General features: G+C 44.7%; 1 protein-coding gene across 1 annotated transcript in view; it reads right to left on the reverse strand.

The window, feature by feature from the left end:
* VPS37B (VPS37B subunit of ESCRT-I) overlaps nt 1-14,687 on the reverse strand; it is a 27,810-nt gene extending 13,123 nt beyond the window's left edge. The window contains exon 1 of the mRNA XM_056535470.1: nt 14,365-14,687. Coding sequence (XP_056391445.1) covers nt 14,365-14,469 — 105 coding nt within the window. The 5' untranslated portion in view covers nt 14,470-14,687. The remainder of the gene's footprint in view (nt 1-14,364) is intronic.
* Between the last annotated feature and the right edge of the window lie 2,387 nt (nt 14,688-17,074).

Here is a 17,074-nt window from a genome sequence, read left to right on the forward strand (position 1 = left end):
CCTTTCAGGCCGATAGCCGATAACTTTTACCGATATTCTGGTATAAGTTATCGGCTATTTCCCCTCCCACCACCACCCCACCCGGCCCCCCAGAAGCCACTGCAGATCAATGATTTAAAGCGGGCACTTTAAATTAATGAACTGCAGTGGCTTTTGCGGAGCCAGAGACCGCTGCCGCCACCCGCTTCTCTCCCCCTGCCTTTCCTGGGGTCCTCCCTAGTCCAACCACCAGCGCCGCTGCCCCATTGCCTCCCCCATCCTCGGTTGTATAATTGCCTGTTCCCTGGGGCCCGGGGTCCGCACTACTTCTGGCTCCGGCGGCGTCCTGAGCTGTCACTGTGCGCACTGATTGTGACGTCACGTTGAGGACGTCACTTGTCTTTGTGCTGAGTAGGGCAGGAGCCATAAGTAGCGCGGACCTCGGGCCCTGGGAACAGGTAATTATAAAAGCGGAGATGGGGGAGGCAATGGGGCAGCGGCGGTCTCTGGTCGGGGCAGTAGCGGCATGTAATTGCCGATATCGATAATGTCCAAAATCGTGAATATCGGCCAAACCAATTATCGGTCGGTCGATCCCTAGTTCACACTACGATTTCATGCTATGGCTGCCGGATCCGGTTGGGGGAGTGAAAACCGGGCGCTCCCGTATCCGAGCATCTAATTAATTTCAATGAGACGATCGGAGTCAAACTGTGACTCCGGTCGGCACATTTTTGCGCCGTATCCGGTTTTCTGACCGGACCTAAAAATGCGGCACACCACAGTTTTACCAGAAAAGACCATTGTTTGCTGAAACTATTTTATGCTGAGACTCAAATATACACATTTTTTAACCAATGTATATTACAAATATAGATATAATGGTATTGTCTACATTATATAACAAGTTTTTGTTGACAACAGGTACACTAACATACTTGTGAATAGAGGTAGAAATTCACTGTAAATCTGAATGTATTAATAGAGATTTGAGCTCTCAGAACAGAATACAGTATGCTACGGATACTTGAATCCTTGCAGTTTTATTTCTACTTCATGTATTGTATATTTTCACTGTAAAAAGGTAATGGTTGCACAACACATGACGTATTACAACACATTTCTTCTGCAATGAAGGAGATCTCTGAACTTTGATACCTTACAAATGATGAATAATGAAATTACAGATCGACCGATATTGATTTTTTAGGGCAGATACCGATAATCTGTGAACTTTGAGGCAGATAGCCGATAACTTATACCGATATTCCGGGAGTGATCTTTTCCATTGCAGCGCTATATGTGAATGGTATATCAGAACGCATCCAGCAGCCGCCCAGACGATGATGCTGACAGATATACTATTCATTCATAGATCCGGCGGCTGCATATCTGTCAGCATCATCGTCCGGGCGGCTGCTGGATGCGTTCTGATAAACCATTCACATATAACGCTGCAATGGAAAATTAAGACAAATGCGCCAGCGGGGTCACATTATGTGCTGGCGGGGGGTATAGATATATACATATAAATGCGCTGGCGGGGTCATATTTTAAATTAATGCGCTGGCGGGGGTCATATTTTGAATTAATGCGCTGGCGGGGGTATATATTTTTATAAATGCGCCAACAGGAGGCATATTATAAATGCGCTGGGGGGCTAGATATATATAGCGCTCTATGCCCCCCCTGCAGCACTATATATCTTCCCCCCCCCCCCACAACACTTTTAATATACATATCTCCCCCCACATTGTCCATTTTAAAAACCCCGCGGGAGCCCTGAATGGCTCCTCAGTACCGGCCATTCAGGGCTCCCAGCGGGAAACTTAAAAATGGAAATAAAAAATACATCATGATCGCAGGGTTGAGGACCATGCTTCCCACTCCTACTGAGCGCTCAAATGACAGGCGCCTATGAATATTTAAATCTAACCGGCAGGCCCGCCTCAAAGCACAAGTCAGCGCTGGAAGAGGGGGACCTTCGGGAGATCGAGGGTCTGGACTGCAGGTAGGTATAGAAATCCAAGACCTCACATCGGTCTCCTGTAACCCAGTGTATCGGGTTAGAGTGTGAGTGAATGGGTGACCCTTTTCCTTTAAAACATTTACAACATTTTAGAGAGCAACATCTGTGATGACAATTCCTTAAAATATACTTAAAAAGTCAAACAACCTTGCAAATCGTATTTCATATCAGCATTATTTTGTCGTGATAATCTGCTGGCCGTCCTTGAAGACATGAACAGAAAGAAGAATACACTACCAAAAGTCACTGTAAAATAAGGGAGCCACAGGACCTACAAAGGTTACTGCTATAAGGCTGGATTCACTTGGCCTGATCACAGGTCTAATGATCTGAACAGACACATTGGAGAAGAGAAGTACAATGACCGCACACAGGGCCCCAATGGACTTTTCTATGTAACTATTTAACTTAACCATAATGCCAATGAAGTTTTGGTTGACATCCACGGTAAAATGTCGCTAGTGTTGTACATACAATATATACTGCAACAGAAAATCATTGCCGCCCTGTCAGCAGACCCCTCTTCTGCTTTGGGCTGTCTATTGTGGGGGCCATGCGGAGCAAGTCCCCCAGTAGGTACAACTAGTAAAATTGTTTATCCAGTACTCTTTGTATAAAACAGCACATAACACTTTCCTATTAGCAAACTTTTAGCTGCCCATAACCATAAAACAGCACAAAGGAGGCCGAGACAATGTCCACAGATCAGCATATACATAGGAGGTTGGAACTAAGGTAGGTTAAGTAAGGAGGTTCTTCAAACCAAGAAGGTGACGGTAAATCTCTAAGATACAATCACTATCTGGTTCCTGGGGGTTCAATCACTGGCATCCCCCTCCCACTAATCTTAAGTATAAGGGGTTGCAGGCTGGTTTAGTGCTGTAGTGTCTTCATACCTTTCTTCACCCGCACAGTAGGTGTCCCCACAATTCCTGACGGGAAGGTGGGGGACTAATCCGTACATGCTGACAGACTTATGTGCCGAAAGATCTAGCATCGTGAAACTATGAAACATTGCCATATTTGGTATATTACAATGGGCACAAACAGGATGATGACATGAACTTTGGATGCTGCAGCAACTCTTTGCTTCTTGTGTTAAAGGAATACTCCGGTGGAATATTTTTGAAATCAACTGGTGCCAGAAAGTTAAACATATTTGTAAATTACTTCTACTAAAAAAATCTTAATCCTTCCAGTAGCTGCTGAATACTATAGAGGAAATTCTTTTCTTTTTGGAACACAGAGCTCTCTTCTGACCTCATGAGGACAGTGCTCTCTGCTGATGTTTGCTATGGGGATTTTCTCCTATTCTGGACAGTTCTTAAAATGGACATAGATGTCAGCAGAGAGCACTGTGTTCCAAAAAGTAAATAATGTCCTCTGTAGTATTCAGCAACTAATAAGTACTGGAAGGATTAAGATCTTTTAATAGAAGCAATTTACAAATCTGTAACTTTCTGGCACCAGTTGATAAAAAATAAATAAAGTTTTCCACCCTAGTACCACTTTAAGACCACATTCGCCTAAATGGCCAGATACCAGTCCAAGCACAACCATGACGTGAAGTGATAGGATCATAGTCTCCTATGATGCTTACAGCTTGGATCAATAGACCTGCAGTCAGGCTACGACTTGTGTAACAGAAACAAACAGGTACATATGACAGCCATGTGAATGCAGCCACAGGCAGAGTTTAGGGGTCCCCTTACCAAACTGGGTGCATCTGCTTACTGCCTGCAGCCCTAAGGTGATTGTGAGGCACCGTAGCAGAGATATTCTCCCATAATAGCATTGTTTCTAGGGGAGATTTAGCAAAACCTGTGCAGAGGTAAAGTTGCTGAGTTGCCCATAGCAACTAGATTGCCTTTTATTTTTGACAAGGCCTCTGAAAAATAAAAAGCGATCTGATTGGTTGCTATGGGCAACATTACCTCTGCACAGGTTTTGATAAATCTCCCCCCGTCTCTGAAATTCAGAATCCACTGGAGCATAGAACGACTTCTATTTCTTCTGGATTCAGACGGCTGTGGTTGTTACACCTGACTTTCTCAGCTACTCAGATTAGAAGTGTTTTTGCCACCCTAAAAAAATATGGCAGATTGCCAAGATATACCATCATTTCCTCATTGCAGGGAGGCTTGGCTTTTTCAGAATAATTGATGTCATCCACTGTGCAGGGAACTACAACTTCAGTAGAAGGGTACGGCCATACACAGCAGACGTGAAGCAGATTTATCAAAGCAAGTACAGTGTAGAAATATGTATTCCCTATCCGAAGGATATGTGCATGATCGTGGGGGTCCGACTGCTGGGACCTCCTGCAATTTCCTGGACGGCACTCCGGCTCTTCTCGTACACGGATAGGAGATACATTTCCTACAATGCAGTAGCCCTTTAAATCCATATAAAAATCTGCACCAAAAAGTGTTGATTCTGGGGCAGATTTGTTATTAGGGATTTCAGTGCAGATTGTTAAACAATCCACAGCATCCAGATCTGCACTAGAATCCATTATGGACATTTATCAACGGGTTTAGTCAGGTTTTCTTTACTATAATTGTCGCAACTGCAACTACGTGATTTTTCGTGCGAAATTGTGACTGGAAAGCGAGAAAAGAAAGTTTTCCAAAAATTAACTACGTGGTAATAATTTTAAAATTGACTACGGGTAGTCAGGTATTTATTAACTGCGACAGTCGCAACTGCGCAAAAAAAAGTTGCAACAGGGTTAAAAATTTACTACATTTACTCCAGCTCAAACATGGAGCAGAAAAAGCTACTACCAAAGTAAAAAAGGAAAAATTGCTTACGTGAAAGAAAATGATCAACAGGCTGAAACCAGTTGATAGATACGTCTCACATAAGCAAAAAAAAAGTAAGGAAAAAATTACTAAAAAAAAAGGAAAGCATAAGCAAACATTGATAAATGTCCCTCCATAACACTGAAGGTTTATTATGTATTCAAACCTCCAAGGGGTTAGCCAAATAGCAGAAAAGGTCCTACCAACACTGCTTCCCAGAGCTAAATTTCACCCTCTGCACATCTCGGAAATATGCCTTCCCACATAAGGGTGAGGTAGGTGCCAGTCATGATCATCACGTGCAGGGGATACCACACCCACATGCAATCACTAATAGCTGAACGATGTCGCCACAACACCACCAACATTGTCCAGCTATTAACCATTGCGGTTTTGCCTGCACACGATCATAACTGGCCCCACCCCCCTCATCTCAAAAGATGCAGCACTTTAAATGGCTGATCTGATCGCGCAGGGATCAGATCAGCCAAGATGGCATAAGTTGGTCCCCTTGCCTGCCTTCGTCTGTCCTCGCAGTGTCTTCTCGTCTGGTCTGAGATCCAGCAGACCAGAGAAAAAGATTGCCGATAACACTGATCAGTGCTATGCATTAGGGATCGATAATCACGATTTTGGACATTATCGGTATCGGGGCAACTGTGGTGGTTAGACTCAGGACAGGCAGGGGAGAGAAGTGGGTGGCGGCGGCGGTCTCCGGCCCGGCTAAAGCCGCTGCAGTTCACTGATTTAAAGCGCCCGCTTTAAATCATTGATCTGCAACGGCTTCTACGGGAATATCGGTAAGTTACCGGCTATCGGCCAGAAAGGTGACAGATTATTGGTATCAACCCAAAAAAAATAAAAAATAAAATCGATATTGGTTGATCCCTACTATGCATATGTATAGCACTGAACAGTATTAGCAATCTGATGATTACTATAAATCGTCCCCTTTGGAGATTTAAAAAAAAAAAAAAAAGCCCCTCCCCCATAAAGATTTAAACCACTTCCTTTCCCCCAATTTAATAAAAAAAGCGTAAAAAATTTTAATTATGAAACAATAAACATTAGGTATCTTCGTGTGCATAAATGTCCAAACTATAAAAATATAATGTCAATAATCCCGTACGGTGAATGGCGTAAAAAAAAAAAAAAAAAAAAAAAAAAAAGTCTCAAATTTCTGCTTTTTGGTCACATTACATTGCAAAAAATGTATAAAAAGTGAACAAAAATCATAGTGGTACTAAATAAAAACTACAGATCATAGTGCAAAACATTATCCCTCACATATCCCTGTATACGGAAAAAATATTACGTTAGAAGCAGTCAAAATAGGGCAATTTCAAACATACTTATTTTGTAAAAATAAATTAATTAAAAAAAAAGTTTTTGATTTTTTTAAAGCAGCACAATAATGTAACCATGGGAATCATTTTAATCATATTGACCCACAGAATAAAGAAAACATAACATCTCACTTTTACCATAAAGTGTACAGCGTGAAAAGGAAAAACATCCCCCACCCCAAAAAAATAAATAAATAAAAAAACACACATTTGCTAAATTGCGACTTTCGTTTACATTTCCTTACACCCAAACATTTTTTTGGGGGGTTTACCATACATTTTAGAGTAAAATGAATTGTGTCAATACAAAGTACAATTGGCCACGCAAAAAACAAGCCCTCATATGGGTCTGTGAATGGAAATATAAAACAGTTATGGATTTTAGAAGGAGAGGAGGAAAAAACTAAAACGCAAAAAGAAAAAATTGGCCTGGTCCTTAAGGCCAAAATGAGCTGTGTCCATAAGGGGTTAAAGTCAATGGGGGAACCACAAATTTGCAGTGGATTCACAACCATTGTTGACATGCTGTAGATTTTAATGCAATATGTGGCTGAAATCTTTAAATGGGCACGGTCATGAACTTTTATATGTTGTAGTACTGATGTACTACATACAACATATTTCTAATATACTTTATTTATTTATAATTTTTTTTTTATGAAAACACTATTTTAATGTTGAAAATCAGCCACTAGGGGTCTCCCTCCTAGTGGCCGTCTGCAGCCTGGCTTGACGTCACGCCTGAATTCGGACTGATGCCGGCCAGGCAATTGGTCCGAATTCATTCAGCCTGCACTCGCTCCCTGGCCTCACACGCTGCTGCCTTAGGACGGACTGGACATCGGTATGTGTCTCGGGTGGGGGGATTTTAGCTCTGCGGCTATGAAATTTATTACTTTCAGCAGTGGTGAGGGAGGGGTGGGGGTAGCGCCACGGCCATGTAATGTATTTCAGGTGGGGGGGATGAAATGTATTGCTTTGAGCGGAAGGGGGGGGGGGGGGGGGAGGGGGGTAGCGCCGCGGCCAATAACAAAGTTATTGTTTTCACCTGTACAGTATGCCTCCAGCTGTTTCCCCACTACAACTCCCAACATGCCCTGACAGCCAATAGATGCCAGGGCAAGCTGGGAGTTGTAGTGGTGAAACAGCTGGAGGCACCCTGTGTACATGAACTAAGGGCGGAAGTGTTGGCCCCAGCAGGCATCAGTGACGTGGTGCCTGCTGGGGAAGTCTGCCTGGTAGTGAGCACACTACCAGGCAGACAAACAGGCATTTCTACCATACAAAAAATAAAATCATTTAAAGGCAGGGAGGGGGTTAGGAATAGATGGGGAATAGGCAGGGACAGAAAAAAATAAAATAAAAAGGATGGTGGGAGCTACTCTTTAAAATCTGCCTCAACTCGCTGCTACTGTAAATGCTGTGGATTTGCCACATAGAAAATGCACAGATACACATTATGTCTAGCCATATGAAGTTTCTAAAACAGCCCCCCCCCCCATATTATTATAATAATAATCTGGAGTCAGAAGTTAAGCCCCTCTGATGCGTCATAATCTACCATAGGAATACCCCTTTAAGATCACGGCACTAGGAAGGTGCTCACAAAGTAATTCCCTACAAAGAGCATTGTAGACAAAGCTTTTTTCTTATGTCCAGTATTGTAAATGACGCCTGTGAGAACACGAACTGTTTGTTTTTCCACTGAATCAGCAACATTAGTCATGAGTGCAGAGAGCGGATAAGATATTGCAATAAGAGCCAGAAAAGGGTCACTTATCGATGGGTGATAACGCCGCTGATCTTCAGGGGACGACTGTGGAATATGATGCCAGAAACAACTTTAGCCAAGAACAATGGTTTTGTAGAAGAGCTTACTATGAATGGCCAAACCCTCTAAATACCACATTGGTCACCAAATAACATACCACAGGAACACTGTGGTATAAGGTCAGTACAGGAGTCCAAAGTAATCTTAAAGGGGTACTCCGGTGGAAAACTTTTTTTTTTTTTTTTTTTTTTTATCAACTGGTGCCAGAAAGTTAAACAGATTTGTAAATTACTTCTATTAAAAAAATCTTAATCCTTCCTGTACTTGTAAGCTGCTGAATACTACAGAGGAAATTTTTCTCTTTTTGGAACACATTGCTCTTCTGAATCACAAGCACAGTGCTCTCTGCTGACCTCTGCTGTCCATTTTAAGAACTGTAGGAGAAAATCCCCATAGAAAACATATGCTGCTCTGGACAGTTCCTAAAATGGACAGAGATGTCAGCAGAGAGCAATGTTGTCATTTTTTTTTTTTTTTTTTTTTTTTTTTAGAAGAAGTCATTTACTAATCTGTTTAACTTTCTGGCACCAGTTGATTTAAAAAAATAAAAAAATAAAAGTTTTCCACCGGAGTACCCCTTTAAAGGGGTATTCTGGGCAAATACATCTTATCCCCTATCTAAAGGATAGGGAATAAGATGTCTAATCCCGGGGGGCCCGCCGCTGGGACTCCCACTATCTCCATGCAGCACCTGCATTCTATGGGCGTGGTGTGACATCACGAGGGGGTGTGGTGTCGCGTCTCTAGTCCCGGAAACAATGAGGTTTTCGAGACTGGAGACTGCAGCCCCGCATAGAATGTGGGTGCTGCACAGAGATCGCAGTGGTTGCCAGCGTCGGGCCCCCCCACGATCAGACATCTTATCCCCTATCCTTTGAATAGGGGATAAAGATGTATTTGGCCGGAATACCCCTTTTAAGGATTCTCAAAATAGAAGTTATGAAGCTTTAGAGAAGTTTAGAAATAAATTTTCAGACTGCGTGGACAAGAAGGATTTCCGATGGGATCTCCAGATAAACTGGATGAATTACAGTGTAAAGGATTCCACAGGACCACAAAGAATCAGCTAGACCGAGATCAATTTATGAACCCCCCCCCCCTCCCCTCCTTCAGTTTCTATAGATGACAGAAGTTCTCTAGATTCTAGACCAGTGGTATGGAGTAGAGATGAGCGAACTTACAGTAAAATCGATTCGTCACAAACTTCTCGGCTCGGCAGTTGATGACTTATCCTGCATAAATTAGTTCAGCTTTCAGGTGTTCCGATAGGCTGGAAAAGGTGGATACAGTCCTAGGAGACTCTTTCCTAGGACTGTATCCACCTTTTCCAGCCCACCGGAGCACCGGAAAGCTGAACTAATTTACGGAGGAAAAGTCATCAACTGCCGAGCCGAGAAGTTCGTGACGAATCGAATTTACTGTAAGTTCGCTCATCTCAAGCTTATTTAATGTGATTTTTGAGTCTGGATTATGGACACCGAGCCTGATAACCCGAACTGACAAATGCTGTCAGGTCACCAACACTTCAAAATCCACCTGCACAGTAGTAATGTGATGAGATAATGGGACACTGAGCCTGTAGTATCATATGTCCTGTTCTAGAGCTCAATATGGTCTAATACAGTGGTCTTCAACCTGCGGACCTCCAGATGTTGCAAAACTACAATTCCCAGCATGCCCGGACAGCCGTTGGCTGTTCGGGCATGCTGGGAGTTGTAGTTTTGCAACATCTGGAGGTCCGCAGGTTGAAGACCACTGGTCTAATACTTTCTACAGCGTCCAGAGTCCGGGCATTACTATCAGAAACTCATCCATCCACGTAGTAACTGCTGCAGACCTCAGATGCTGGAAATGTATACGACAACAGTCACCAGGAAACACAGAACACTGAGAAACAGAGACTAGAAGTCATGTTATTCAGGGAGATTAAATATAAAAGAAACCCCATGTACACCGCAAAAGCAGATTACGACTAAAGTTCATTAGACAGAGTGGCTGCCAAGCCTGCACCAGCCGCTGCCTCCGAGCGAGCGGGACATCATGTGATCTTTATATGATTAAGGACAGGCGGAAGAGCTTCCACGTTTGTATAGTTACTGGATTAAGATGATTGATATCAGGTGGGAGGTGATCATTTCTGGGTTAATGCCGTGTCTCACACTGGTGGCCTATTCATTTATGGCCGCTGGCCCAAAGCTAAGAGAGTGTACAGCATTCTAAGGCTGGGTTCACATCACATTTTTCCCCATACTGTTTTCAATCAGTTTTTCTAAAGAAAACCTTATGGCTAAAAAACGGATGGAACAGTATGGGGGAAAAGTAAACCGTATGCGTTTTTAAAAGTGCATACAGTTTCGTCCGTTTTTATAGAAATAAAACCCGTACGTTTTTGATAATTTTGTCCATTTTTAATGGGAGGGGTCTTTAGGATGTAAATGCGCATGTGCAAAGTAAAAACCGTATACGGTTTCCCGTACGGAACCGTATACATGTCAGTTTCCCATTGACGTCCATGTTAAAAAAAAAAAAAAATGCATGCGGTTACAGTACGGTTTTTAAACCCGAGACAAAAATGTGGTCAACCATGGTTTTGACTCCGGTTTAAAAACCGTACTGCAACCGCATAAGTTTTTTTTTTACATGGACGTCAATGGGAAACGCACATGTATACGGTTCCATACGGGAGACCATATACGGTTTTTACTTTGCACAGGCGCATTTGCATCCTAAAGTCCACACCCAATACCCCTCCCATTAAAAATGGACAAAATTATCAAAAACATGTTTTTTTTTATAAAACGGACTGAACTGTATGCACTTTTAAAAACAGTATACGGTTTCCTTTTTCCCCATACTGTTCCATCCGTTTTTTTGCCATAAGGTTTTCTTTAGAAAAACTGATTGAAAACAGTATGGGAAAAACGTAATGTGAACCCAGCCTCAACAAAGAAATGTGACACCGGGAGCAAGGTCACCATACAGCTTATGAAAGTGATGTAAATGGGTCATTGCTTACAATAAACCAGATATGACACCATCTGCCCATAACCTAGACCTAGACTCTTAGAAATGACATAATGACAGGATGAAGTGCGGAGGGTAAAGCAGATCTGATCATACCATGCTGTCCAGGGGGGGGGGGGGGGGGTGGCTGGTAGACTGGACTACTGCACTAATAGCCATTACAGAAGAAAAGGAAATTGCTGCATTTGTCTAAAAGAGATAAGGAATAAAGAATACAGTGCAGTCACAGTTATGAGACTAATGGCCGCTGCGTAGCTGCAAATATACCTCAGAAGAGGAGGGGGCGCTGCACTGATCAATACAAGAGACTCATAACTAGGAGTCTGCTCTTAGCCAAACAGCACAATATTTTGGTCCGGTTTGGACTAGGCAGTGCCGTGTGGTATTACTATGCCGACTAGGGATCGACCAATAGATTTTTTAGAGCAAAACGAGAGCTTTAAATCAATGAACTGCAGCGGCTTTTGCGGTTCCAGAGACCGCCGCCGCCACCCGCTTCTCTCCCCCTGCCTGTCCTGGGATCCTCCTGAGTCCAACCAACAACGCCACGCCCCCCTCGTTACCCATCCTCTGCCCAGAGACCACCGCCGCCGCCCACTTCTCTCCCTCTGCCGGTCCTTAGTCCAACCACCGCCGCTGCCCCATTGCCAGTTTTATAATTACCTGTTCCCGGGGTCCGCGCTACTTCTGGCTCCAGCGGCGTCCTCCTGAGCTGTCACTGTGCGCACTGACGGTGATGTGGCGTTGAGGACGTCACTCGTCATTGTGCAGCGCAGCGCGCAGGAGCCAGAAGTAGTGCAAACCCTGGGCCCCGGGAACAGGTAATTATAAAACCGGGGATGGGGGAGGTAATGGGGCAGCGGCGGCCTCTGGCCGTGGCAGTGTGGGGGGCAGGACATTATCAGATTCCGATAATCGTGAACGTCCAAAATCGTGAATATCGGCCGATAATATTGGCCAAACTGATAATCGGTCGATCCCTAATGCTGACCTTAGAGGACAGTATAGTACAGTGGTCTCCAACCAGCGGACCTCCAGATGTTGTAAAACTACAATTCCCAGCATGCCCGGGCAGCCAACGGCTGTCCGGGCATGCTGGGAGTTGTAGTTTTGCAACATCTGGAGGTCCGCAGGTTGGAGACCACTGGTATAGTACATTGTCACATTCAGTGTCCGCACTTGGCACAAGAACCAGTTTCAGCAGCAGGCATCCTGGGCTCATGTTGGGCTTTAGGGTCTCAGTGTTCTGCATAAATAGAAACTCAATAAAACTAATTGTTGCTATTGCATTCCTTATGGTAAATAAAAAAAATATTTGTTATGTACTTTGTTTAAAAAAAAAAAAAAAAAAAGTTTTCTATGTTTTACTTGTGTTTAAAAAAAGCTGCCACTAGGTGTCTCCCTACTTGTCCAGAGCACATTTTTCCCCATCTTTTGCACAGACTTTGGACTCCTGGCAGCAGTCCAAAATCAGGAAATGCTGAGGTGTGTAGCAGAGTGAGGGAGGAAGTTCTCCCCTGTATGGCTTCAGATGATGTCACACTTGCTGGGGAACACCCCTTCCCAGTCTGTGAATCTGACTGAGACTGAGCAGAAAATACAGAGCAATATCAAGGTAGAAAACTAAAAAATAAAAATAAAGGCAGTGGGTGGTTTATCATGATGGGGGCAGTGAACTGGGAGCATTATAACATTTCACAAGACCATGACAGGTACTCTTTAAACATACTCTACCTGTCAAACACAGAGAATCCCTGAAGGCCTTTATAGATCTGAAGAAAAAGTGATCAGCGAAGTATTGGGGCGAGGGACACCACACGCTGTTCAGCCCGGCCTCCCCATACAGGAGTGGATTCACCAAAACGCGGAACTATTTCCCTCAGAAATTCCACTGCAGCAGTCGCATTGATTTCAATGGGATTCTGCTGCAACCTGAACACTGCGGAAACAAATCCCAATGCTGCCGTCCGTAGAAACAATGAACATGTTTGAGCATTGTTTCTGCAGATTCCACGTGAAAACACATTGCTATCTATTGAGACGGCGCGTTTCGGAGCGGTCCTAACGAAAGCAGAACAGGCAAATTCGTCCGTCCGTGTTTTCCCCGCAGACATTCCACAAATTTTCCGCCAATTTTCTGCAAGATGGCAAAGGATAGCTTTGGGTACACCTATAATACCAGTGCTTCCGCAAGGTCCCCCCCTGGGAGGCCCACTTTACACCAGTGCTTCCCAACCAGGGTGCCTCCAGCTGTTGCAAAACTACAACTCCCAGCATGCCCGGACAGCCGTTGGCTGTCCGGGCATGCTGGGAGTTGTAGTTTTGCACCACAGAAGCCAGGCACAGTCACCTAGTGTCCAAGGATATGGCACTCCTGACCTGCAGACAACCATCAGTCTAAGGCTGGGTTCACACCACATTTTTCAAATACGGTAACCGTATACGGTTTCCGCAAAAAAACGTATACGACCGTATCCGAAACCATAGGCATAGAGAATGCATTGTAAACCATATTCCAAATGTTGTGTACAGTTGCATCCGTTTTGCCTCGGATACGGTTTTGCCGATTTTTCAACCGTAGGTAAAAACGCTGTCGACCACGTTTTTGCCTCCAGTTGGAAAACCGTATGAGAACCGTATGCGGTTCTTTTAACATTGTTGTCTATGAGAACCGTACACAGCATTTCAGAATACGGTTGCACACGGTTTTTCTAATCCGTTTTTGGAGTTGACACATGCACAGATTGGAATTTCAATAGAACAATAGTAACTTTATTAAATTGCTGGAAAACCAATTCCAACAAAATAGCAAAACCGTTGGCAAAAACTGATGCAAACGGATAGAACCGTACGGGGAAAAACCGTATGTTTTAATTTGGAGTCATACGGTTGTATACAGTTTTTGCCATATGTTTTTTTGCGGAAAACCGTATACGGTAACCGTATTTGAAAAACGTGGTGTGAACCCAGCCTTATGGAGGTGCAAACATATTTTTTTTGTACTAAAGTCATTCCAGGGCAGCTATCCTCTCCAGCTAATACACAACTACAACTGCCAGCAAGCCCAGAGAGAAAGAAAGAGTTTGGGGGTTCACTGTTCTGGGAAACCAACACCTAAGCCCCCTGGTGGACAATGTAATAAGTGCAGCACAATGACTGATCTACCTATAGAGGCAGGTACTGACCGGGCATTCCTGTTGGGCTGGTCGGTATAGTGACAGTCTGATGACAGGTATGTGAGCGCACCATGTCTGCCCCATATACCGCGGCGCTGTACACAACGGGAGCGGAATAATACGGACGCTGCCCCCCGGGGGCTCCCATTGATCCCCCACAGCCCCCAGCACCCACCTCATCCATCTCTTGGGCCATCTTCCCCAGCTTGGCGTCATCTTCCAGAAGCTCATTGAGCTGACTAAGCGTCAGGTGGTTGAACTTGCTGCTATCGACAGCCATTGTTCCCCGGAGCGCCTCCCGGGCTGGCTGTGCTGTGGCGGCGGCCTGCCTGTCCCCGGTCCCGTCACTCAGCGTTGGCCGCCTAGAATGGCGACGTCTCCACCGACCCTCCCCTAGCCCCGCCCACAACAGGAAGAGGCGCGGGTAACGCTGGCAGCTGTCAGGGAGGGGCGTGGCCTCCTGGCGAATCACATGTTGTGTGAGTCACCATACATAGCGGTGGAAAAAAAAAGGATAGCCGTCTGCGGCATCACATGACAGAGCTGCGTGACGTCACTGCACTGTGCAGGTGATAGGGTCAGGTGATAAACCGGAAGTGGTAATGCATGAAACAGAACATCGTGCAGACCACACACAGCTGGGACGTGCTGTATGGTCTACAGTTAGAACAAGGCTATTTCTATATAGCTAGAGATTGTGAGCAGGGTCCTCACACCTTGTCACAGCCCATTTTGGGGGAGATTCATCAAGACTTGTGTAGAGGAAAAGTTTACCAGTTGCCCATCAGATTGCTTCTTTTGCTTTTCATAGGCCTTTTTAAAAATGAAAGAAGCGATCTGAGTGCCTTTCCCTAAAGCTGTATGGTGGTGGGGGGGTTGTCTTTCGAGCTTGTCACTACACGCATGCATTAGTCGGCACACAGCGCGGCAATGCCAGGTCCCCATTCGGGAGGTAGTGGGTGGCGCAAGTGGTCAGACCCCCTGCGATCAGACACTTATCCCCTATCGTGTGGGCAGGGGATAAGTGTATTTTGCTGCAGTTGTCTTTTAAAGGAGTAGTCTCATACAAAAAAACTTTTCTCCTATCTGCAGGATAGGGGATAAGTTTTAGATTGCAGGGATCCGAGTGTTGGGGCCCCCGCAATCTCCTGTATGGAGCCCCGGCTCTTCCCTTGAGCGGCGTGTCAAGACCCCTGCTTGAAGCGGGGACCACCAAGCCCCCTCCATATATCTCTATCTTCGGCTCTCCCTTAGAGATACAGTAGAATCTCCCAATAGCGGACACTCACAGGGGAAAAAAGTGTCCACTATTGAGAGATGTCCCCATTGGGAAAAAAGGCTCAAATTTTTTTCTAAATGAACGAATACTGGGGGAGATTTATCAAAACCTGTCCAGAGGAAGAGTTGCCCATAGAAACCAATCAGATCGCTTTTTTCATTTTACAGAGGTCTTCTTTCATTTTACTGATTGGTTGCTATGGGCAACTGAGCAACGTTTCCTCTGGACAGGTTTTGATAAATCTCCCCCACTGTACTGTACTCACTCCAGAGTGATATAAAGAAATATTACAGTAGAATCTCATAGTGACGTTTAATCATCCCTTATCACCCCCTGTGCCATTTTATCCCTAACATGCCATTTTATTCTCCCTCTTGATCCCTCCAATGCTACTTCATTCTCCCTTTATACCCTGTGCCCTGTGCAAAATCATCCCCCCCTTACCCCGTGCCATTTTATTCCCACTTAATCCCCCTGTGCCACTTTATTCCCCCTGTGCCAAATAATACCCCCTTTATAACCCTCTGTTCCACATAATTTCCCCTTGATCCCCCCTGTGCTATTTCATTCCCCCTTTATTGCCCTCTGTGCAAGTTAATCACCCCCTCTTTATCCCACCTATGCCATTTCATCCCCCTTCATCCTCCCCCTGTTGTTCTTCTTACCTGGCCAGCAGGCTCAGATGCAGGGGCTCTCAGCGGGTTTGACATTCTCCTGACGTCCTCTGCGCTGAACTTACTGAGAGCAGCAGCGACGGGCACTTACGAGTGACATCAGGAGCGTCACTCGTCATTGCTGGCAGTCAATGCTGCTCGCAGCCTCTCAGTAAGTGCTCTGGAGGTCTGCAATTGCGGGCTCTGTATGCGCTGTATGGGACAGTTACTCAACAGTTAGCTCTGGATTCGGGCTCCGGCAGGTGTATCTTGTGGCTTGGTAATTCAATGCTCCCAAATGCAGACCAATAGTTGATGTATGAGGATCTGACAGACAGGCAACCAGCGTACCTGATGTATGGAACGGAGACCCAGGTGTGGTAGGCGGATCGCTTCAGTTTATTCAAGCCGGCTTTGATGTAAATTGTAAACAAATAGCAGTGCATCTTTTTTAGTGCTATATTCAGATTACACAAGGCTCTAGACGCGTTTCAGGGTACTTAATCCGACCCTTTCCTCAGTACACAACTTGTCTACTGAGGAAGGGGTCGGATTAAATATGTATTCACCCCCTATAGGGTATGGTCACACTAGCGGATCTTCTGTGAGTTTTCTGCTGTAGGTTGAGCTGTGGCAGAATTTCCACAGTTGAAAATCTGAAGCAGACCCCATCGAAGTAAATTAAATCTGTGACGGAAATCCCGCAGCATAAAACTCGATGATCTGCCTATGTGAACGTACCTAAACTGTTAAACTCCTAACATAGAACTTGCCTTCTCAAGCCACATTTGCACGTCAAAAAAAATAGTGTCCACCTGTCAGTTATAATGTCCCATAAACAAAACCATTAAAAATGGCTGTTACAAAGTCCCATTATAGTCTATGGGATTTTTACATTACCCGTTTTAACCCGTCATAGCCCGTTATTAATAATGGACATTATTTTGTGATGG

This window comes from Hyla sarda, chromosome 1, assembly GCF_029499605.1.
Source record: "Hyla sarda isolate aHylSar1 chromosome 1, aHylSar1.hap1, whole genome shotgun sequence".
Classification (NCBI taxonomy): domain Eukaryota; kingdom Metazoa; phylum Chordata; class Amphibia; order Anura; family Hylidae; genus Hyla; species Hyla sarda.